At 41.1% G+C, this 23,602-nt stretch overlaps 1 protein-coding gene across 14 annotated transcripts in view; it reads right to left on the bottom strand.

The window, feature by feature from the left end:
• Window positions 1-2,107: 2,107 nt before the first annotated feature.
• The window catches only part of LOC104691463 (zinc finger and BTB domain-containing protein 24), a 71,733-nt gene continuing 50,238 nt past the window's right edge, over window positions 2,108-23,602 (bottom strand). For 5 of the 14 annotated variants that reach the window (XM_010402968.4, XM_010403026.4, XM_010402993.4 and 2 more), the window contains 8 exons: window positions 22,750-22,896; window positions 21,301-21,521; window positions 19,911-20,107; window positions 19,225-19,394; window positions 18,402-18,500; window positions 18,211-18,313; window positions 17,555-17,669; window positions 13,821-14,161 (listed from right to left, as the gene is read on the bottom strand). In XM_010402968.4, coding sequence (XP_010401270.3) covers window positions 13,959-14,161; window positions 17,555-17,669; window positions 18,211-18,313; window positions 18,402-18,500; window positions 19,225-19,394; window positions 19,911-20,107; window positions 21,301-21,521; window positions 22,750-22,896 — 1,255 coding nt within the window. In that variant the 3' untranslated portion in view covers window positions 13,821-13,958. Of the gene's footprint in view, window positions 4,678-5,565; window positions 5,648-6,467; window positions 6,482-7,905; window positions 8,069-8,696; window positions 8,781-8,943; window positions 9,112-9,533; window positions 10,528-11,482; window positions 12,877-12,935; window positions 13,049-13,272; window positions 13,627-13,820; window positions 14,162-16,587; window positions 16,792-17,554; window positions 17,670-18,210; window positions 18,314-18,401; window positions 18,501-19,224; window positions 19,395-19,910; window positions 20,108-21,300; window positions 21,522-22,749; window positions 22,897-23,602 lie in introns of those variants that run through there. The other 9 variants (XM_010402956.4, XM_010403020.4, XM_010403013.4 and 6 more) reach the window with 9 other exon arrangements.

The raw sequence follows: 23,602 nt of genomic DNA, 5'->3' as shown, positions 1-23,602 counted from the left end.
AGGATCTGAAAAGGGACGGAACATAGAGAACTGTTGTAGCTCATGGAACTGCAACTCTGCAAGCACCAGACTCTTTAATTAGTCTCTAACGAATAGATAAAAGAGGTCCTGAAATCAGCTCTGGAGAGTGTGGCATTACCTCTTCCTTCTCTGCTCTTGGTGAGAACCTGCAGTGCAGAAGGACTGGGAAAAAGGCCTGCGCAGATGGACTTCTGACTGTGTGAAGATAAGCAGACCCAGGAAGCACCCCTGCCTGCTCCCGCACTCAGGGGCACGCCTGCTGTGCAAACTGGCCTCCTCCCAGCCACTCCCAGCTCAGACTCAGCTTTTCTCCTGGATAAGGACACTTACACAGGATATTGGCAGGGGCACAGTCTGCTGCAGAGTTGGAAGACATGGGGAGATGGGAAACACTCCAGGCTGCTGTGCTCACATAGGCATTGGGTTGGTGATTAGGAATAAATCCCATACTAGTTTTCAGTTAAGGTGAAGCAGGAAAAGACTGAAAAAACCCACATGCAAGCACACCAGGATAGGTATTACCAAACACCAACCATGACCTTCATCAGCATGACTAACCAGCTACCACAGTGAAACAACTCTTTCACAAACAAGGAAATGCAAGCGAAACTCTTTCCTCAACAACTGGCAAGATCAATGCCAGGCTCAATATCCTTCATTTTAACCTGTGAATAGGCATTCAGTTGGAAAGAGTTTGTGATGAGGTACAGTCATCTCCTTTTCCTCTTAGATGCTGAGGCAATTGCTGTACAACTCCTGGTAGTGCTTCTTTTCTTAGCTCCCCCGAGCAGGAGAGAGAGCATAAACCAAGTATTAAAAAAAAACCCTTGAAAAGTTACACCTGTTGGGATGAATATTTTCATATTGGCAGGATAATTTGCTTTCACAGCCCATATGAAATAAATACTCTGATATTCATCTATCAAAACCCAAGATGCTGGACTGGAAGGCCAAGCAGGGGAAATACACAACAGGTAAATACAGGTTTCAGAGTGCGTTTGCTCTACCTCCTGGGGATTTGTTTCAACTTGCACCTGGAGAACCAACCAAAATTTTCAGAAAAAGCCAAAATCTGATAAACTTGCATTTGGACAAAAAAAAAGGTGAAATCCTATTAGAGTTCAGCTGCACTGGGTAACTTACAAATGGAGCAGAGGAAACACACAATGGTGTTAAATGCTCACAAAACCGGATCTTTCTGTAGTCCTCTTATTGCCCTGCATTTATGTCTAAAACCTTAATCTCATTTGAACATAGTAAGCAGTGAGACAGATTTGCTAGGATTAGTCTATGTGAGAAAAAGAGAAGTTAAGGTGTTTACTGGCTAAGGAGTAAAGATACTTAGAGAGCTGTTCTGAAATGCAGTTTCTAAGGGATGCATTTTTTTCCTGAATAGTTCTTAGTGGCATCTGAACTCAAAAACAAAGCTGAAGGGGTTTCCTTTCAAATTCAAAGCAATCCTAGACTTCAGCTGTAGCCTTAAAAATGCACACACAGAAAAAGGATTCATCTTTTAGCAGAAATGCATTCACTAGAAAGGAAGTAAATTGTGTCCAAAAAGCAACATTTGTGATATGAGAAGCCCCACCAGCTTCTTCAGTGCAAGCTACAGTATGTGCTGACAGCTTAACCAACACAGGGTGCAGGATTAGTCATTGCCACGCTATTCACAGCAGCTCGCTTCCTCACTGGCAGTTTGCAGAAAAGCACAACAGAATTCCAAACACAAAACTTCAGGTATTTTAGTTTTAAGAAAGCACTGAGAAATCACTATATGATAGTGTCTTGTGCGAAACTGCAGCAAGGAACTCAATGCTGCATAATGAACAAAACAAAGTTCAAAAAAGAAGGAAAGTATTGAATAGTTACTTTACTGATAGCCTCAGAATTTAGCTTGTAACCCATTTTGAAGCATTTCAGAATTTGTAAATATATGGCAGAGAATAAATTCAGTGCAAGTTCCTCTAAACTTATGACCAGTGCGGTCTGGCTGCACTGTACAGTGTTTTAGATAACAGCAGAAGTTCTAGGATGAAACTGCCAGAATATTTACTCTAAGCTTATACAATTATTCAGCAAGATTGTCTAAGTGTTGTAACAGGCTTTACTGTATTTATTTATCTGCTCTTACAGCATCAAGACTTCAAGCTTCTCAGGCAGAACTGCAGAATACGCTGGTTTACTTTTGTGGCAGAAAATACGCAAATTTTATTTCTCCATTCTGAGAGGAAAGGTGAAAAGCCTAAACAGCTTTGCTGTGGGATGGCTTGTTGCTTTTTGGATTTGGTCTTTTTTGCATTGATTTATTCCCACTGTCTACCCTTATCACAATGCATTTATATAAAAGTGATCCAGTACTTTGAAGGTATGGAGATACTTAGCCAAACTTCTGCAGCATGCAGTCAGGAGCAGGCCAAGTAGTCCGGACTTGGAACAAGGGATATTATAAAAAATGTGGATAATTCTGTTTTTAAATTCGCCGCATTTTCTAGATTTTTCATTTGTCATAACATAAAACATCAATGTAAATCACAAGTATGACATTTTAAAGCTGAAGTGACAACTGAGCACATTCTTTTAAGTAACAGTGGCATTTTATCTGGATTTTAACACACCAGTCTAACCATGCAAAGTGTTACCAGTAATCAAACCTGAAAATACTAAGCATGTATTTTGGCAAGGCATTTTATTATGATGTCAAATCTTTTTTGTTAGCAGTCAGTCATTGAAAACAATCTGTACACATCTAATTTAGTCAACAAAAATAGTTGTACAGCTTTAAGTGATGTGCCCCATTTGCGTAACTCATTTTGCTCTGAACTGATGCTTTTCATTGTTTAAATCCTCACATAAACAATTACCAGTTTTAACATATATTAAAGTAAGATTATGTTCTTCTCTCAAAAGTACAAAAAATAACACTTTAAATATACAGTGGCTCCTAAGCTTAGACAGAATCCTGTCAGGAAGAGAGTTTTGCACTTCAATAGACAGTGCCTTCAACAACAAGAGCTCTTCAAAGTGCTTGGCAGAGTGTGTGAACACTATCCCCACTTACTAGATGATGAAAAAAGGCACAGAGGTCAACTACCTCGCCCACAGTCACACAGAAAGTGAGTGGTAGAACTAACAGAGAAGAATTCGGGGCTTTCAGTTCTCCAGTGTAACCGTCACATCTCATTGCCACTATTCAAGTGCAATCGCTTAAACATTTATGAGGAGCAGAACTTGTACAGCACACAGTAAACAGAAGGGAAGATTCAGGGCGGTTAAAGGCTGCAACAGTTTCAACCCAAACCAAAGGAATTTGGTAGTCAGTAACTCATAATGCACTTCAGGGAATGATTACATAGAGAATGATACATTAACCTGCAGAGAGAAAGCTCATTAAATGTAAGACATATGGTGTTAGCTTTGCAAAAAGTACTGGTTGTCTTAAGCTTGACAGTAGCTCAGGTATGTTAAGTTTGTCAGAGAAGTGGTTACTTCCTGTTCAGCAGATGTCCTAAACTTTGTTCTCCTACCAGCAAGGTGAACTTTTCTGGAGAGTCACACAGAAATGCAAATAAGGGCTAAATATCTCCTCAGTAGGCAGAGATGTGTATGAGGCACAAACACCCACATTAACTGCTTGTGAGGTATGGACTAAGTGGTAAAGAAATACCAATCCGGAAAAACAAAATAGTCTAAAATAAATATGGTTAAGAAAACTGAGTCACTCATCTAAAATCACCAAGAAATGCATCTTTGGATAGCTTATGTTGCAAAAAGGAAGTGTGATGCATGTAATCCCTGCTTGGATGAGAAGCATTCTCTGGCCTAGCCCTCTGCTGACAAGCATTTCAGAAAGCCTGTCCTTGGATAGGATGCTCATGAGATGACTCATTTACTGATAGAGGCTGCTGATGGGATTCAGAAACAGGTACACTTTGATTCTGTTCTTCCCTGACTTGATGGGAAGGAACTGTATCTTGGCTAGAGTGAGATTGCTGACTTGATTCCTGAGCCAGCTGCACGTGCTGAGCTGGATGTGAAGATCCCGCTAAGTGGATTTGTTCATTTTGTCCCTGATGAGCATGGAGATGTTCTAGTGCTTCCTTGGAAAGAGTGATGACATGCATTTGTTCAGGTTGGGCAGCCTCTATTTGATTTGCAATCATATTGATACTTTGGATTTGTTCTGTCTGCTCCTGCTGAGCTGAAAGCAACAAGTTTTGCAGCTGCTGTGGTGGCTGCGCGAGCAGCGCGAGGTTCGCAGCCTGCTCTGTCGTCATGCTGGGGGCATTTTCTGCAGTCACAATACTGATGCCTTGATTGTGGCTGGGCATGAAGTTGATGTTGTGAACTGCATCCGTAACCAGCAGCTGAATTTCCTGCCCTCCGGAGGTGGCAAGTTGGTACTGCTGCAGCTGGAGAATGTTTCTCAGTTCTTCCGGATGAGTGTTGGTGCTCGGGACAGCACTGGCTTCCTGAAACTGCTTTTCCTTGCTGTGAATTTTCAAATGAGACTTCAGGTTGTCCAGACGGGCAAACTGCAAACTACATTCTGGGCAGGAGAAAGGCTTTTTGCCTGTGTGTAAGATACAGTGTCTTCTCTTAGCACTGGAATCAGAGAAGGATTTTCCACATATACCACAAGAATATGGCTTTTCTCCTCTGCAAAAGGAAAGAATTTGATCTCGTTAAAATATTCACTTTGACAATGCTGCTTTCTGAAACTTATTCTTTAATAAAATACTTAAATGATTACTTTGTTTTTCTGAATTTAAGTACTTAAAATGTAGTGGCATTAAAAACATCCTCTATTTGACCTCCTGATTATTTCTATTTGACTTCACAAACAGTACAATTAGTATATAGTCCAGAGCTACAGAGATAACTGCCTTCCTCTCATAAAACCAGAGGTACAAGCTCCGTGCTGCTAGGCCTTGACAAGAATGCAACAACTCTGCATAATTCTAAGCACTAACCATTTTAAGAACATTTATTAACAGTGCAGGCTTTAAAACAAAAAGAAGTGTCCAAATCCTAACTTGCTGCCTGCATCAAAAGGACAAGAAGTGTTACTGGAAATGTTTTCTTAGACAACAGTTTTCCAGTGACGTAAAATCTAACATGTCTTTACACAATGCATTGCACTGACAGGGGTAAAAGACAACTAATGCTATTACAGAGACAGGATGGCTCACAGGGTAACAGGACACTGCTCCGATGACCCTGATACACCATGGCTACTGTTCTGCTCTCAAACTTACAGTAAAATTTTCACAAAAATAATGCAGAAGTAAGTACATTGTCAGTGAACAGACACAAAACTCCAAAGAAGACTCTTACAGTATCTTGGCACATGAGTATTTAGCATTTCAGTCCTTTCCACTACCAACTTTTTGCTTACATAGATTAAGCAAAAATGGTAAGTTTTTAACTATCATTCAAACTGCAAACAAGTCCTGACCATTCTATAATTGAACAAGCACTACATGCAGGTTATAAAATTAGAAGTTACATTTTTAAAGAATGTAATGAAAATAAGACATACTTTACCTGTGAATTCTAATGTGGGTTTGAAGTGAACTTTTAGCCGTAAATGATTTGCCACAAATCTCACAAGTGAAGGGCTTCTCACCTATCAAAAAGAAATGGGACTTCACTTTTTAAATAGCACTTTTCATCAATACATTAAAAACATTTTGTATTTTACCATACACAGTATCAAGTGTGCACTGTTGGCTCCTCACGCTTCTGCCATGGGTCAGCACAGATATCCAAAACGGAATGAACTCACTAGTCAAAATGAGGGTATAACATTTTAAATGTACACCTCTAGCATTTCTCCCCTTTGAAGATGAAGAATTAGGTGATCCAAGCCCCCAAAGCAACAAAAAGCTGTACCTATGGCACAGATGTGGGTGTTCCACATGGAACAGAAATGCTTTGAAAAAGGCTGTCCCTGAACCCTGGCATTAATGCCAGGTTCACGTGCAGCACCATGCAGATGAGTAAGCCCAAACTTCCAAAGCTGCAAAATGAATCCATTGTCTTAACAACTTGACTGGCTTTCTACAAGGCTCCATGACACTAGGCCTATCATATTCTGGGAACACCAGTTAGAAAAATAAAATGTAAGTTTGTTTGGGGATTTTTTGTTTATTTGTTGGGGATTTTTTTTAGTGCATTTGGAATTTTGATGTCTAATTGAGTAGAAGCAGAGAGGCCAAATTAAATGATAAGAAGGTTGACAAGAAGCGGATACTACCCAACCAAAGCAAATCCTAATTCACACCATAACAAATCCTTGTTGCATTGAGGTTCCTTAAGACACCAGACACAAGAATTCAGATCGCCACTGTGGTAATTCACACCATCAAAGCACATCAAACCCAGGGATTGGGCAGCAGCCAGTTTCCAAGGAAGCTTCACATTTAGCATAGAACTGCAATGCTTACCAGCCTTCGTGTGGCTTTGGAGGGCATGGATAAAGGATGAGAGAACAAGAAACATTTGTCAGAAGGGACCTCTGATCATCCAGTCCCAGCCTGCTACTGAAAACAGGAGTAACTTACCAAGTAGACTGTATTTTTATTACACAGTGTTACCAAACTGCTGCTGCTGCCAAAGGAGAACAGTTTTATCCATGTTAACACCTGTCCCCCAAATGCCTTGGAATTTTACTTTGCTTTTGAGATGGGACAGATCAATTATTATTTCTACATAATTAATATTGGTATCTTGCCTGTCTTTTCTAGAAGTAAAATATATTGCAAGCCAGTTTCTGCTAAACTCAGCTTAGCTCATATATTTTTGCAATTTACCTTCCTAGTAAGTTTCCTCTTCTCATTTCCCATACCAAACTCTTTCCCACTACATTTAGAGAGCTGTATCAGCTTCAGATACAAAACTCGTGTGTGTCAACACTGTGTTCTCCTCAATACAAAACCATGTAAGTATTACAAGCTAACACTATTCTGGATAACCAAAAACTCCCAGAAGCACAAGTTTTGACCTTAGCATATCCCAGAAAATTTAAAGCTGTGTTATTTCACTGAGAAAAGAAGAGGGAATGAACAATATAAAGTATACTCGAGACTGAGTTATGTCTTACAATTGCAAGCAACATGTTTAAGAATAATTCAATTTTGTGAGGAAACAATTTTATGAGGAAACAATGTTTCTAGTTACATTCAAAGACAAAATTATTCACACGTCACCTTATGAACTTACCCTTCAAAGGAAAGTATTTTACAAAGTTTATGCCTTGTTATTATGAGAGGATAGATCAACATTTTTATCTCTGTTATCCAGTGATTCATTACCAGCTTGCCCTCTAAATCTCTTAAAACACTCTCTGACACACTTGCATTAAATCATCCCTCTCAGCCCATCTCCTCTCAACATCTGGTTTATGACTGCACAATAAAAAGATAAATGGAAATAATTATTTTTCTGGTCACAGCACTTTTCATAAGCACCCATCCCTCACAGAGGTGTCCAACTCATTTAGGAGACACACTTTCTGTTACTTGTCAGCTCACTGCAAGCCAGATACATGCTGGATACAGCTCTCCCGACATTCCTGAATTCCCAGTCCAGGATTCTATCACAGGAAAGCTAACTGGCATTTTCTGCAGCAGGTTTTATAAAACTGGGGAAAAAGCCCTCTTCCTGTAATAGGCACTGCTTATGTGCTGCTGAAACACTAGCTCTTTTGTGCTCCTGCATTCTTGATGTCAAATCTCTTCGTTAGCAACACAGGCATCATTACATACAAGTAGAGCAGAACTTCATTCCACAGAGACAAATGTAATTTGCCTAACATTGTTTTGTCCATGTAACTTCAAGAAAAAACAAACCACAAAGCCCACAAAACCCGAAGTACAACATTACCTGTATGTGTTCTTAGATGTTTCTTTAGCTGAGCTGCATCCATGAATTTGCGACGACACTGGTTACACTCCGGCAGTGAACGGCCTTGTCGCAATAACAAAAAAAGTGTCAGTGCATAAGTGATCCCCTGTATCTCTTCAGTGATCTTTGTTAAAGCACTTTCCTGTAAAATAACCACTTTGATATAATATAGAGATAAAACAAAAGGTGATTCACTGCCTCCTCACTTTCTTAACTGTCACACTCCTATCTCTCAATTTAATATTATCACAGGAAAAGAGGGGACTGACACTTGCTCCTGCCCAAAAACACCTTCTCTTAAAGCTTTGTAAATTCTGATTTTCTCCACCACGTCCTCTGTCTGTAGCTCCATCCTGTTCCAGAAGTGAGGAAGACACTTCCTAAAGCTTGTTTGCCATTACTAGTCCAAACTAGTAGACAACTACAATGCAATTTGCACACCAGGCAGCAGACACAATCATTTATACAATTCCCAGCTTTTATGTAGCATTGACAGCAGGGCTAAAATAATCACGTTGTATGTCAAATACAGTGTAACTAATTTTTAATCATCATAAGAGCCCTTCTCAATTAAATATTTTTCTACATATTCCATTTACTATACACCATGTTGTTTTTTTCACCCTATCCACTGTTACATCAAGATAGGACACATCAAGGTAGCAGAGACTAAATACATCACTGAGGAAGAACTTCCAGCCTAAGTCAATCTTTAGGAAGACAAATCAGCATGGACTGTAAGCCAGGTCCTCAACCCAAACTTCTTATACCTGTGTGTACTCGATAGTGGCTCTTGAGCTGTCTCTTTTGGCTGAAGTACTTCCCACACTGATCACACGTAAAAGCCTTCTGCCCTGTAGAGAAAATCACTTATTAAAACGTAAGCCACGTCCGAAACAAGTGTAAGGAAATAAATAAAATACACAAGCCAGCCCACACCAGACAGAGCAGAAGTACCTTTTTCTCAGAAAGGCAAATTCTTGGAGCAGAGTGCTACATTTGCCTTGAAGTATTTACCTGAATGTAGGCTCATGTGCTCCAGAAGGGAATGCTTTGTTGTCAGAGCCTTACTGCAGACAGTGCACGTGTACGGCCGTTCCCCAGTGTGCATCCGCTCATGGACTTGAAGAGAATGCTTCTGGGAAAAGCCTTTGCCACACTCACTACACTTAAAAGGGCGCTCCCCTGAAAGCAAAAGATGACATTTTTAGGCATAAATGCATCATTTCTCACTAGATATTCTAAGCTGATAGTGAGATGCACTGCAATGTTGTAGCTACTGAAAAAGTTACTCTTGATTAGTGGTAAAGAGACAAGCTTCACACAGGAATAAAATAATTCTTTAGCTACTGTTATTATGTAACTATTTTCTATATAATTCAGTGCTTAAACAGTGAAATTATTAATTACTGAAATCAAGGTGAGACATAGAAGTTCTGAGATCTGCTGACAAGAATAAAACAGCAAGCACAGAAGACACACTGTAATTTGGATCAGCATGCTATTTTGGATATTCTTGCTGTAGTCAACAACCACCAATTCAACAGTCACTTGCATTTGGCAACATCACTAAACCCTAACCCAAAAGCAGCAGTCTGAAGGCCTACCTGTATGACTTCGCTGGTGAATAGCCAAGAAGTGATTATACTTAAATACTTTGCCACAGTCTTTACAGCGAGCTTCAGAACCTGCACGTTTTCTTTTTCCATCAGTTCTCTTTGCCAGTCCTTTCTCATCCTCATCCCCAAGAAGTTTATAATCTTTTAGTTTGATTGATCTCCTTATTCTACGTTTGCTGTAACGGCTCTGAGTGCCCTGTATTCCTTCAGATTTGGGATCATAATTTTCATCTTTCTCAGCTGACAGATCAACAGCAGCCTCTGAGCCACAAGCAGGTTCAGTTTCTTCTCCATCTTTTCTCACTGAAGCCTGTTCACTGGCAACTGTTTCTTCTAATTCAGTGTCTTTTTTCATAAAATTTTGCTTATTTTGCACGGAGTTGTTCTCTCTCAGCTGCCCATCTTCGGCAGAATTTGCTCCTGATTCTTCTTCTTCTTGGACGACCTTGATTTTCCTTGGTCGCCCCCGTTTTCGCTTCGGTGGATCATTGTTTTTCCTGTCACTTGCAACAACAGAGGCTCCACTGTCAGCTGGAGCTGGCAATGCACTACCTGGGCTGCGGCTTTCCAGGTAGTCTGTGCAGGCCCATACCAAGTCAGTCACTTTCAGCAGCTGTGCAGTAGCCAGGATTTGTTCTGTGCTTTTCTCACTGGCACAGAGACAACCAGTGTAGATAAATTCTAGCAGAACTCCAAAGGTGTCTGCAACCATTCCCTCCAACATGTAGATTGACTGCCCTATTTCACCCTCATTTACAAACATCATTGAGAAGTATTCGCTGCTAGCAGCCAGCAAAGCTTTATGGGCTCTGAATTGCACATTCTCCACTATCAGAGTAATGTCACAAAGAAAATCCTTTTTCCTTTGTTCCTCAAAATTAGCCAAAATGGTATCTTTGTGAGCTTTGGAGTGGATGATGACCAGTTTCTCAGAAGGATCAGTTGTTTTTTCCATTTTAATGATGAATATTAAAGGAGGTGCCTAGAAAAACAGAATAGCTTTAGTAAAGAATTATTTTAACAGTCAGCATTATAAGACACCATGTATCACTTGCTATACCAGTAACAGAGTTCAAGAGTTTCTGAAGCAATTCTGAATCCTCCGAACTTCTGAAAAATCAACACTACTGCTGACAGAGAATTTCTTCAAGAAGTATTTTTAAAGCCTATGAAATGGTTACAGATAATTTCTTAGATCAGAATAACTGTCTATCCTTTTTTCATCTCTGATGTACTGTGAACTCTGTATTATCTAAAAAAATTGCTACCCTATCTTCTGAAACTAAAACAATCAGACAAAAAGAACTCCTTATTCACAGCTCCAGTACAGCAGTGGATTTGCATGGCAAGGTTTTGGTAGCGGGGCAGCTACAGGGGTGGCTTCTGTGAGAAGCTGCCAGAAGCTTCCCCCGTGTCCTACAGAGCTGACACCAGCCCGCTCCAAGACAGACCCACCACTGGCCAAGGCTGAGCCCATCAGCCAATGGTGGTAGTACCTCTGGGATAACAGATTTAAGAAGGGGGAAAGAAACCTGCACAACTGCAGCTGGAGAGAGGAGTGAGAATACATGGGAACAGCAGCCCTGCAGACACCAAGGTCAGTGGAGAAGGAGGGGAGGAGGTGCTCCAGGTGCCAGAGCAGAGATTCCCCCACAGCCCCTGGTGCAGACCATGGTGAGGCAGCTGTGCCCCTGGAGCCCATGGAGGTCCATGGTGGAGCACAGATGCACCTGCAGCCCTGGAGGACCCCACACCAGAGCAGGTGGATGATGCCTGAAAGAGGCTGGGAGCCTGTGGGAAGCCTGTGCTGGGGCAGGCTCCTGGCAGGACCTATGGCCTCATGGAGAAAGGAGCCCACACTGAAATGGGTCTGCTGGCAGGACTTGTGACCCCAGGGAGGACCCACACTGGAGCAGACTGGTCCTGAAGGACTGCACCTGTAGAAGGGATCCAAGCTGGAACATTTTGTGAAGAACTGCAGCCCATGGGAAGGACTCAGGCTAAAGGAGTTCATGGAGGAAGGACTGTCTCCTGTGGAAGTGACCCCACACTGGAGCAGGTGAAGAGTGATAGGAATCAAAGAAGCATCCAAGACAATGTGCCATGAACTGACTGCAGCCCCCATTCTCCATCCCCCGGCACTGCTGGGGGGAGGAGGTAGAGAAAACTGGGACTAAAGCTGAGCCTGGAAAGCAGGGAGAGGTGGGGTGAGCTGTTTGAAGATTCAGGTTCATTTCTCACTATCCAACAGTTATCTCATGGGTAAAAAGTAATTTCCTCAAGTCAAGTCTGTTTTGCCTCAGCTGGAAACTGCTGAATGATCTCTCTCTGTCCTTATCTCAACCCATGAGCTTTTACTATATTCTCTGTCCCCTGTCCACCTGAGGAGGGGAGTGATGGAGTGGCTCTGGTGGGCACCTGGTGTCCAGCCAGCATCAACCCACCACACTAGAAACAAAAAGGTCAACTGCAGTTTGATCAGTGCAGATTATTCAGGGACAAGGCTAGGAAATTTTGTAATAAATGACAAAACTTCACTGATATCAATGTGGTAGGACTTCATGACTTCTTTTATCCCCATCTATCCTTCTGAAAATGTCTCTTTTGTAACATTTTACCTTACTAAGCTTCAGCCTAAGAAGGTAGGCAATACAAACAGAAAAACAGCAGTGTTTTGAAGGGTTCTGTCTAATATAGGGTTCATTAAGGTATCTATTAATGATCAATTTGACTTGCTAAACTTCTTCAATAGTAAATTTGGAAAAATTAATAATAAACAGAAAAAAAATCCAGCAACTTCAGAAGAATCCACCAAATATTATGGGAAATGCCCAAAATGTCCCATTTACAACTAGCCAAAGATAAAACAGATTAACTACCTGTTATCCTAATTTATACAAGTGTCATATTAAACACATATAAATTAGCATGTTTGTATTTAGTTACTGCAACAGTTTCAATCACCTGAACAAATGTTCCATGAAACAACAGATACTACTTACAGATGACACCTAAATGCTACTGAGGTGGTGAAAAAGGGATTCTTTAGCCCTAATCATCTACCAAATAGTTCACGACAGGGTCAAATTGTTTTATTTGGGAGCTTTAATTTCGGGAGCATGTGAGCCTGATGTTTGTTGCTGCAACACCTTAAAGCACAGCTGCAGGTGTGATCCAATCTGCCTTATTGTGCATTAGAAGAATTCCTGAACAGCTGCTGTCAACTCTGCCTGCAGGCATCCCCTAAGATCCACACGTGTTAAGGACAAGACAGTGGGTGTTTTGTGAGCTCTGATCATAGAAAGGACTTCGGTGTTTAACCAGGAGCTCACAGCATTACTATTTTGATTGCAAAATCCAAAACAGCCGCCTTCCCTAAAAAAACCTCACCATTATAGAGCGAGGCAGTACTCAAGCAGGAGGCCCCACGCTGCCGGCCGTGCGTTCGGATACACACTCCGGTGAGCCGTGGAAGGGCTCAGGAGCTGCCGCGAGGTGAGCCCGGGGGGCAGCGCACGGCCCGGGGCTGGGCCTCGACACGGGCACGGCCAAGGGCACCGCGCGGGTCGCCGCCCCCCGCGCACCGTGTGAGCCCCGAGCTCGGTTCGGGCCGCCCCTTGGGGAAGGCCGCTCGTCCCTCGCGGGGCAGGGAGGGGGCGCTGCCCCACGAGAGCCGCGGGCCCGGGTGCCCCGGCCTGGCTGCCGCCCGCCCTGCCCCAGCACTCACCGCTCACCGCCGGCCCCGCTACGCCGCCGCTGCACTTCCGGGCGGGGGCTCGCGCCGCGCCTGCGCTGCCGCAATGAGCGCCACACGGGCGGGACTTGGAGCCACGGAATCACAGAACGTCCTGGGCTGGAAGGGATCCCTTTCTAGCCCCCGGCCTCCCCAGGACAGCTCCCAAAATCACACCATGTTGCCAAACGCTTCTCTTAACTCTCTCAGGCTGGTGCTGTGACCACTTCCCTGGAGAGCCTGTTCTAGTGCCCAACCACCCTCTGGGTGAGGAACCTTTTCCTAAACTAATCCTCCCCTGACACAACTTCAGGGCATTCCCTTGGGTCCTGTCACTGGTCTCCACAGGGAAGACATCAGTGTCTGCCCCTCCTCTTCCCCTCACGAGGAATTGAAGACTGCAATGAGGTTTCCTCTCAGTTTCTTCCAGGCTGAACAGACCAAGTGACCTTAGCCGCTCCTTACACAGCTTTCCCTCAAGGCCCTTCACTCTCATCACAGCCTTCCTTTGGACGCTCTCTAGTAGCTTTGTATCTCTCAAATTCAGACAAAATATTTTATTTCTAAGATTTCATGGTTAAAAAACTGGCCTGAGAAAGTGTGATGTTCACGGACCACATTGCAGCCATGCTGGTGCCTGAAGGCAACACTCCACGTGTTAATCAGTGGAAATACAGGGTTCATACAAAAGTGGGGTGGGTGCCTTTCAGGGAAAGAAAAACCTGCAGTCTGTCATCAAGGCCAAGAGGCCGATCTCTTGGGTCCTTATAGGGGCCCATCATGGCAGTCCCCAGGTAAGGGATGAGTTGGCAGTGCTCCATGAACTGCAACAGCTTCTTCCTGTACATCTGCCGCACTGGCTCTGAGCTCCGGGGGTTGTGTGCTGCAAGAAGTTAAGCAGCATGTTAGTGTCCCCTGTAAACTTTGTGGAATTACATTACAGAAATTTTCAAAGGGACCAAGTCTACCCCTGTTAGCATTACCCGTGGTACAGATAAAACACCTTACCTGTTGGTGCCAAGCCAAAAAGATAAAGTCTGGTATTTCAGAAACTTTCTGACTCCAGAAGAGTCATAATCAGAAAGATCGGGCTTTTGTAAAAGAAGACACAACAACATACTCAGCTGCTGTCAACTTCCCATTTCTCAGACTGTGAGATGCTGGTGAAACTCCAGGCAGTGACAAATTTAGGCAGTGTGGCACACAACCTGAAGTGGCACAGCCTGAGGATAGCCCAGGCCTGGCATGGCTGGCACTGGGCTGCTGTGTCCTTGGCACGGCTGTTCCATGACCTAAATGCTTTGCCCATACAAGGGCATATGTCATACAAGGAAATAACCCACCTAGTTGACCAAGGGAAGTGAGTTGATGTAATCTTTTTGAATTTCAGTAAAGCTTTCAAACTCTTTCACAGGATCCTTCTGGACAAAATGTCAGGCACAGAGCTGGATAAACACATGGGAGAGCAACTGGCTCACCAGTCAGACACAAAGGCTTACAGGGAATGTGGTGACATCAGACTGGTGACCTGTTACTGATGGGGTTCCCACAGGGCTCCATTCTCAGTCCTGTGCTCTTGAACATCTTCATAAATGACTTGGATGTAAGACTGGAAGGGAAACTTAGCAAGGTCACAGATGATACAAAACTGGGAGGAGCTGTTGACTCCCTTGAGGGCTGGGAGGCCCTGCAGAGAGACCTTGGCAAGTTAGAGGACTGGGCAATCACCAACCATGTCAGATTCAACAAGGGAAAGTACTGGATTCTGCATCCAGGATGGGACAATGCTGGATGTATGGACAGACTGGGGAATGAGAGGCTGGAAAGCAGTGCTGTGGAAAGGGACCTGGGGCTCCTGGTCAATGGCAAGTTGAACATGAGTCAGCTGTGCCCTGGCAGCCAGGAGGGCCAACAATGTCCTGGGGCATCAGGCACAGCATCGCCAGCCAGGCAAGGGAGGGGATTGTCCCTGCTCTGCTCTGCACTGGGCGGCCTCACCTCCAGTGCTGGGGGCAGTCTGGGGTGCCACAATGTAAGAAAGACATTAAGCTATTGGAGAGTGTCCAAAGGTGAAGGCCCTTGAGGGGAAGCCATACGAGGAGCAGCTGAGGGCACTTGGTCTGTTCAGCCTGTAAGAAACTGAGATGAGACCTCACTGCAGTCTTCAATGCCCTCCTCAGGGGAAGAAGAGGGGCAGGCACTGATCTCTTCCCTGTGGAGACCAGTGACAGGACGTGAGGGAATGACCTGAAGTTGTGTCAGGGGAGGGTTAGGTTGGATATCAGGAAAAGGTTCTTCACTGGGTTGAGTGCCCACAGTGGTTGGGTACTGGCACAGGCCCCCCAGGGAAGTGGTCACAGCACCAAGCCTGACAGAGTTCAAGAAGCGTTTGGACAAATGCCCTCCAGGACATGGTGATTCTTGGGGATGGTCCTGTGCAGGGCCAGGAATTGGACTCGATCCTTGTGGGTCCCTTCCAACACAGCTTATTCTGTGATTCCATGATTCTGTGAAGAGCTGACCAGTAGTTTGGAGGAGGAAGGTTGGTTTCTCTCTGCCCTAAGCCCTATTTTGGCATACATAAGTATTGAGTGCGAGTCCTCAGAGTACAGTTTATTATTTTAATTCCTACCCTGAGGCAAAGGGGAAGGACTGAGCCAAATCATAACCATTTTTTTCCCCCTATGGACAGTATTTTATATCTCATTAAAAAAAACTGGACAGCATGAAGAACTATGCTATGAGACACTTCAGCCCACTAGCTTTAAACTGTAGACAGTTACATTTAACAGTTCTGAGAGATTTTTCAAGCATAGTGGTATACAGAGCTCTTACAGGAGTCTAGCGTGAAGGACACTCAGTCACTCTAGTGATGTACGGTTTACTAGTCTCTTTCCAGGAACAAACCCCTCTGCATTTATGCTTGATCACCTGTATCTTCTCAGATACTGAAAGCAATCCAGTGTTGTGAGAAAAGCTGAAGGAGGAACTAAACCACTGCTTCTTCTCCCCTATTTAAATATGAGATTAGAGAATGATGTAAATTGAAGATGAGAAGGTTTAACTTCACACAGAAATAGGATTAAATAAATTTCCACGGGACTACAACATGAAGCACTTCGATCAAATTTTTTGATCAAGAATAGCGTGACTACTCTGAAGAGATGCACAGTAATAAATAATGCTGTATTTGCAGCAAATCACAGAATCACAGGATGGGTCAGGCTGGTAGGGGACCACAGTGGGTCGTCTGGTCAAACCTCCCTGCTCAAGCAGGGTCATCCCAGAGCAGAGGGCACAGGATTGTGTCCAGAATATTTCCAGTGATGAAGACTGCACAGCTTCTCTGGGCAATGTGTTCCAGTGCTTGGTCACATGAAAAGAGTTCTTCCTCACGTTCAAGTGATTTGTCAGTGCACAGGAATGCTGTATCTTAAAGCTGGAAGCAGTCCTACCCAGTGCTAGAAGAAGATAACTTGTTTTCCTGGATTCCTATGGTCGAACTGTTTGGGGCTGCATGAGGAGAAGAGATTTCTTCACTTGCATAACCTTTCTGGTTAATCATCCACTGCTAATAGTGATTTAATGTTGCAATATATGAGCAAAACACTCTTAGCATGGGCATCCTTATGTTAGCAAAGCTGTGCTAACAATAGAATGAAAACAGCCTTTGTGAATGAAGCAAACTACAGTATAAAAGCAGTTTGGTGGCTTAGGAACTGTACATTTATACAGGGGCTTACTATGTGCCTGCCCTGTTCAATAGTCTTCCTTAACAAAGCTATGCTAGCAAAAAAATCTGTGATAGTTCAAGAAAATTCTGGAGGGCTCTGGTAATTACATGAGGAAACACAGGATGTGAAGAACTTAAAAAAAATAATTAAGATTGGTATTATCTAAAAGAATAAGTAAAAATGTAAAATATGAAAGGCCAGGTGAAATTCACCCAGTGAAGACGTTGGTTTATAAAAGACAAAACTGGTGGGTTGAAAGAAATGGCAGTCTTGCTCCCGAAATCTCCAGCAGTACTGGAAACCAGCCCAAAGCTATAGCAAAGCTGCAAACAAGGATATTGAAATTGAGAAAGCTGGCACTAGTTAAACTGATTGCAAACTATTAAAGGCTATTATCTGCAACTGATATCTCCAGCTGAAAAAAACCCAAACAGAAATTCTAAGAAATAGCAAAGATGAACACCAGTTGGCTATCTATATTGTATCAGAGGACTTACATCATTTCTGTAGTTATTTTTACAGCATGCTATTTTATACATTACCTTTTAAGTGGAAGGAGACAAAAAGCAGAGCAGTTTCTTTCACACTTAGGAATGGATACTTTGGCTTAAGGCTGCCGACTTCATGGAGAGCTTTTATTAGAGAAGTTGCTACTCCCTAAAGAAATAAAACAGGTTTAAAAGACCATTACAGAAATCTGGAACAATGCCTTATCCTGTTGTAACGAAGATCTAACAATACAGGATGATACCTAAGCTGGTGAATAGTAGAAGAGAACAAATTAGCATAAAATAGGAGGGCTGTGACCATGAATAATTTTTTTATTTTTTCATGTGTCAAAGTGTTACAAACTACTCCTAAATTTTTCCAGGTAAGCTTGTGTCTCTGCTGGTGTTAAAAATCCAACCAAAATGTACTCTTACAAGATATGATAAACAACTAAGTCAGAAAATCTATCATATAATACTGCAGCTTATTATCCCCCCTTACAGTCTTGTATTTTTTCCATTAAAGCTACAAATATCTTATTATTTTAAGGCTTTTAAAAAATTTCTCTCAATTGTAACTACAAAATTTTCAATTTAATATAATTCCATTAATAAACATAAGACTCAAATGCATTAAAAATTTAAAAAGCTGAGTGGGATATGCTATATGTCACAAAATCGTATTTTAAAATAGAAAAGCAAAAACTGGCCTGTTCAAGGTATCCAGCCAAAGGAAGTGTAGTTAGTAGCATTGGCTCTTGTTTTGGAGGGAGTTTATGGGGAAGCTTCAGATTCCAGTACTTCTCTGGTAATCTAACCAGATAAAAAGTAAGCAGTAAGCACTTTTAAGATGTATAAACAGTGACATGATTAAAGATTAAAATGCAGTTAGTGTATTCACCTCATAAACTTCTGAAGTTTTTCTTCACTTTCAAAAATATATACCTTATCTTGGTATTTTGCTGCATACTCAATGTTGCCAGGCACCAAAGCTTCATATCTGAAGAGATGGAGCAAGAATTATTCATTCACAGAAAACATAAAACATAGTTTGTGTGGTGTAAATTCATGAGCTACTGGCAGGCTTCTGGTAATTTAACAAGTGTGGCAACTACAAAAAAATAGCAGTTGGATCATCCAAGTTTCCACTACATGATTGACAGTACAAGGTTCAAAATCTGATAGAATCTCTGCCTCAAAATCTGCTTATTAAGGAACTTCTACAGTGCTTCTTTAGACCTCCACTTAAAATGCCAATCATAGTTGTTCAGGAGATTAAGAAAGGATAACATAGAATTGGCTATTATGGTTCCCCTCTGATGAGAAATTCTTGCACACTGAGGAAATCTGTATGACTTTATGGTGGAGCTTTATGGATCTTCTACAAAAATCATAATAGCTAGTTTTGCAGCTACTAGGGATTTATGAGATTTCTTTGAACCTTTAAAGTCTTATGATAGAGAATTCAAACTATATCTGTCCATATTCATCATGAAAGACACCAAACCAACACAGATCCTTGTAGAACCTGTAGCCATGGAAGTATTAAAAGGTGATTTTATATTGATTTCCAAAGCCACAGGCACAATACAGAGAACTGTAATTGCTTTTCCTGTCCAAACCCTAAACACTACTAAAAAGTACTTCGAAAATGTTTCCTCATTAATGTATTAATATAGGACACATAGTCTGTAATTCGGATTATGAAAACTCTAGTGACATACCTCTGTTTTCCATCTAGGTAAGTGACTGGGCAGTATCCCTGCATTTCAGCCTTTACAGGGAATAAGGCCTTCACTTCTGCCACAGTCAGTTTCTTTGGTAGCATATGTGGGGGTGGGAGAGGGTGAGATGCTAGTGATGACACATAAACCTCTGGTCTGCTCAAGAATTTCTGTAGAAAAAGAGATATTTTTATCATGAAAGAAGCACTGTAGGACTGTTAGTCAGACTCCAGAGGACTGGTTCACACAATTTAGAGGCCTGGTTTTTGTACAATGCAACAATGTGTTGGCACTGCTGCTGCTCTTGGGTAATTTCTTTTTCAACCTACTCTCAGTTGAAATAGTCACTATCCACCCACCATCCATCACTATCCACTGCTGTCATAAGCCACTTTCTAACCCAGTCCCCCAAAACAGATGGAGAAAGGAGAAAGTTATTGTTTTCAAACTAATGTTTGATCTGTGACAATTTGTTAGATGAGCTTTAGTTTAATGGTGTCTGTGCTGCATTTTGTCTGCCGAGATGTTTGACAGCAGAAGCTTGCAGAACAAAAGCCTGAATGCTAACAACAGTGGTCTAATTCAAGTTGCATATTACCTATTTCTGTATGGAATCAAAGAATCTAAGCAACAATGTGCCCTCTTCCCATAATCCCGTCCTTTTTGACCTGCTTTTTAACACCTACTTCCAGTTCTTCCTGTGAAGCCATTTTGTAATAGTGCCCTTGAAATTCTGCAGCAAACTCCAGCGAGGAACTCACAGAGCAGTCAACCAGTTCACCTTTCTCTGCAAGGCTGACGGGACAGTACTGTCCACACTCCCCCAGCCGATCCTGCAGCTCCTTGGGAGTGATGCATAAGTCAGCAATGTTGGCTGCTTTTCCTGTTAATGAGAGCAATTAATGATAATGTTTTATTTATGAGAGACATAGAAACATCAAACAATTCTACTCAGGAATGCTACAGTTTAGAAGGTAATTCATACTTTGAAAATTATATGAGATAATGAGAACTAAAACAGCAATTTGATAATAAAATGAAGTTGCAAGTCATTTTACTAATTAATTCTAATAACATTTTTGTAGCATTTAAGAAATATATTAATTAATAATGATGTGGGATACTCTGCATGCTCAGCTTATTAGTCTATGTTGTTCTTCTTCTTATTTATGATTTACTGTTTCACTCCTTTGTGTTACTAAGGAACATTTCAGCTATTATTTTATTTCTTTTCATTGGTGAAAAAGAGTACAAGGTGTGGTGAAAGCCTCCCCTTTATTTATCCATATTTTGCAAATGCTACAGTCTATCTGGAGGAAATCTATTCAAAATCTTGAATAAAATGTCATCTCAAACCCGAATTACTTAAAAAGCACGCTTTTCAAGCTTGATGTGAAAAAGTTAAATGTATTTTATTATTTTTGATTATGACTCCGATTTTTAAGATGGGTGCAGCCACAGAGCTGTAAAAGTTAAATCCAAAAGGTGGATATAAGATAAGGAAGTCTGTTTGCCCTTCAGAGGAATTCTAGTTAAATAGTACAGATATGTTTAAAAAGTATATTTAATCCTGACCAATGCTGACACACAAAAGGTCAAGTGGGAACTGTGCCATTTTAGAATAAAGTGGTTTTCTTCCCAAAGCACAGAAATTAACTCAGATGGCATAATTAAGCTTATTTCTGGATTTTAAATTAACATCTTCCCTCTTCCTCTTCCTTCACTAACACTAAAGTGAAGCTGCAAGTTAGAGTTGCCCTTGTATACTTTGGGGTACTTTTTGTGATTCACCACCCCGTGTTGCCAAATCTACCATGGACCAAGGACTCTGACTTCCTTTAGCAGATTTCTGTTACCCTGTTCTCTGGAGGATGGCCTCAGACTGCCCTGTAGTTGGCTTTGTCTTCACTCTTTTCAAGAGATCTCTTCAAGATCTCTGCAGATGAGACTGAAGAATTTAAGGGTATGTATGTGCCCAAGAATTAGCCTCATCCAAAGAAAGGTGAAGTTGTCATGCACATAGTACACTGCTTTTTAAAGAAACAAATATTCTGGGAAACTTTGTTTTTCTTTTACCTTCTCTTATTCTTTCCAGGTATATCTGGATTTGTTTAACAACCACTTGAACTTCCTGCTGAACTTTGTTCCAGACCTTCCACTTGCTATGTTCAGCGTCAATCACACACCAGTTCTGATGTTCCTTTATATAGTAAGTTCTAATATCATCAATGTCCTGTTTATAGCAGGAATTTTTAATAGCTAGAATCTGTGAGCTGTCATGTTCAGGATAGGGAGGTCTAAAGACAATGAAAAATAACTGAGTTAAATCTCAAGATTAGATAATTTCATTGAATTTCAGGTCTAAGTTCTAGAGCACTATAAATTCTTTTTACAAAATTCTGCTTATTTGACACTGTAGAACATATTTGAGAAATACAAATTTCTTATTGAGAATATTACCAGCTACATGTGAAAAGCAGTGTACTTACGAACAGTTCTGTTCAAAAACAAAGAACAAACCTTTTTCTGTTTATGTGCCAAATACAACTCAATAATTATTTTGCAAAGGATTTAGATGTATCAGCACATATTACCTAACACACACTACAAATACACCATTAAATGGTACCCTGATATTGCACATTTGATTTGTACTCAAGCCTATGAAATATAATTAGTTTGGTATTTAAAAGGAAGTTTAAAGTAAATACTTTCAAAAACACATCATTGATTTAATTTTTTGCAATGCAAATTGTCTTTAGTCTTTCAGTAAACAATTTAACATTGTACTGATTACTTGATAAAAAGAAAAGAGACAAAAAGAAAAGGACAAAATGAAAGAGGCATGCAATAATACTCCAAGCTATCTGGAACTTCTTAGAAACACTTCCTTTAATGAGAACCAGGTTCTTACACAATTTAATTTTAAGGTGAATGTTCTGTTCTTTTTCATTCTCTGTCTGCTTATAAACTACTTAACTGTTCTTCCTCAGAAACAACCCACAGCTCTTTAAACAGAATATTTATCTTCTCAGAAAAACAAAGAAGGGAATGAACTGAATTTAAAGGCTTAGAACTCCTGAATTCTGTACATTACTAAATATGGATTATTTCCATATTTTTAAAAGAAGTCTAAGTCTTAAAAGAGAGCTTATTAGATGAAGTATCAATTTCTTTTATGATAATAATTGAATTGATGAAAAATAAATTTCAGCAGCAGAGAGAACTGGCAATATTTGTGATGTACAGTTTCATTAAAGCAGTTAAACTAAGCAGTGGATGCACAGCACTGCACATTTGTGATCTCAGTCATACAATCGAGGGATCTGGCCAGAGCATGCCACAAACACCTTACATCCCTGTTTCTGGTCTATGGAAATCAAAGCATTAGAAAGGAGAGGGACTGGTTCCCATGTCTTTCATATGTGGAGTTCAGAGACAGCTGGGTATAGCACTGAGGCACACAAATAGAGATATTACAGTATCGTGTAGAAACAACCAAATTCTATCAGGGAGTATCACTACCGGTTTGTGCTTTCCTTATCCAGCAGTGCTCTTCTGAACACTTCCTTTGCATCCATGTCTAATTCAAAGATTTTCAGTGGGATTATCTTGGTTGATTCCAAGAGATTTACGTGTTGTCTTGTTAGAGGATATCCATCAATTACAACTCTGCACACAAACAGAAACAGAAAAAAAGTTTTCCTAAGAAGTGAGTTTCCAATCAACCAGTAAGTATATTTCTAGTACATTTTCCACGGAAAGAAAAGTCTACACCCATGCCATGAAGTTATCACTGCTCTCACATGATAGGCACAGTCTTCACTTCTAAGAATTTAGAACCAAATTTTAAAAAATCAAGTAGGTAGAATAAGAAATAGTAATGAGAAAAGGAAATGCACAAAGGGCAAAAGATAAGTTGATGACTGTGACTTAAACAAATGGTGTACTTTAAAATTCTGACACATCAATCATTCAGAAATATCATTTTTACTTTGAGAAGTCTCCATGTAGATTGGGAGGAGCATTTTTTAAAGTGGTAAGTAAAATGATTTACTACAGTATCTGAAGAGTTTTTAAAATCATATTGAAGAAGAAATGCTTTTCACATATTAGGCAATACTGGAACAAAATACACAGAAACAATATTCCAGGATTTAACATGAAAGAGAAGATGAAAGAATTCTGATCTCAAGCACAAATAATTTTCAGATATTATTGCAGAATTGCCATTCTCTGTAACAATTCTCCTTTTTGGGGAGAGGAGTTGAATGTCCTGAAATACTGATGATAAAGCTTTTTAAGTCTGCCCAGTTTCAAAGGTGTTTGAGTGGTGGAGAAAGAGCCTAGGATCACATATGAATGAGGTGGAAAGACC

The sequence above is a fragment of the Corvus cornix genome, chromosome 3, assembly GCF_000738735.6.
Source record: "Corvus cornix cornix isolate S_Up_H32 chromosome 3, ASM73873v5, whole genome shotgun sequence".
NCBI lineage: Eukaryota > Metazoa > Chordata > Aves > Passeriformes > Corvidae > Corvus > Corvus cornix.
The sequence above is the reverse complement of the archived record's forward strand: the minus strand, read 5'-3'. Positions and strand labels throughout refer to the sequence as shown.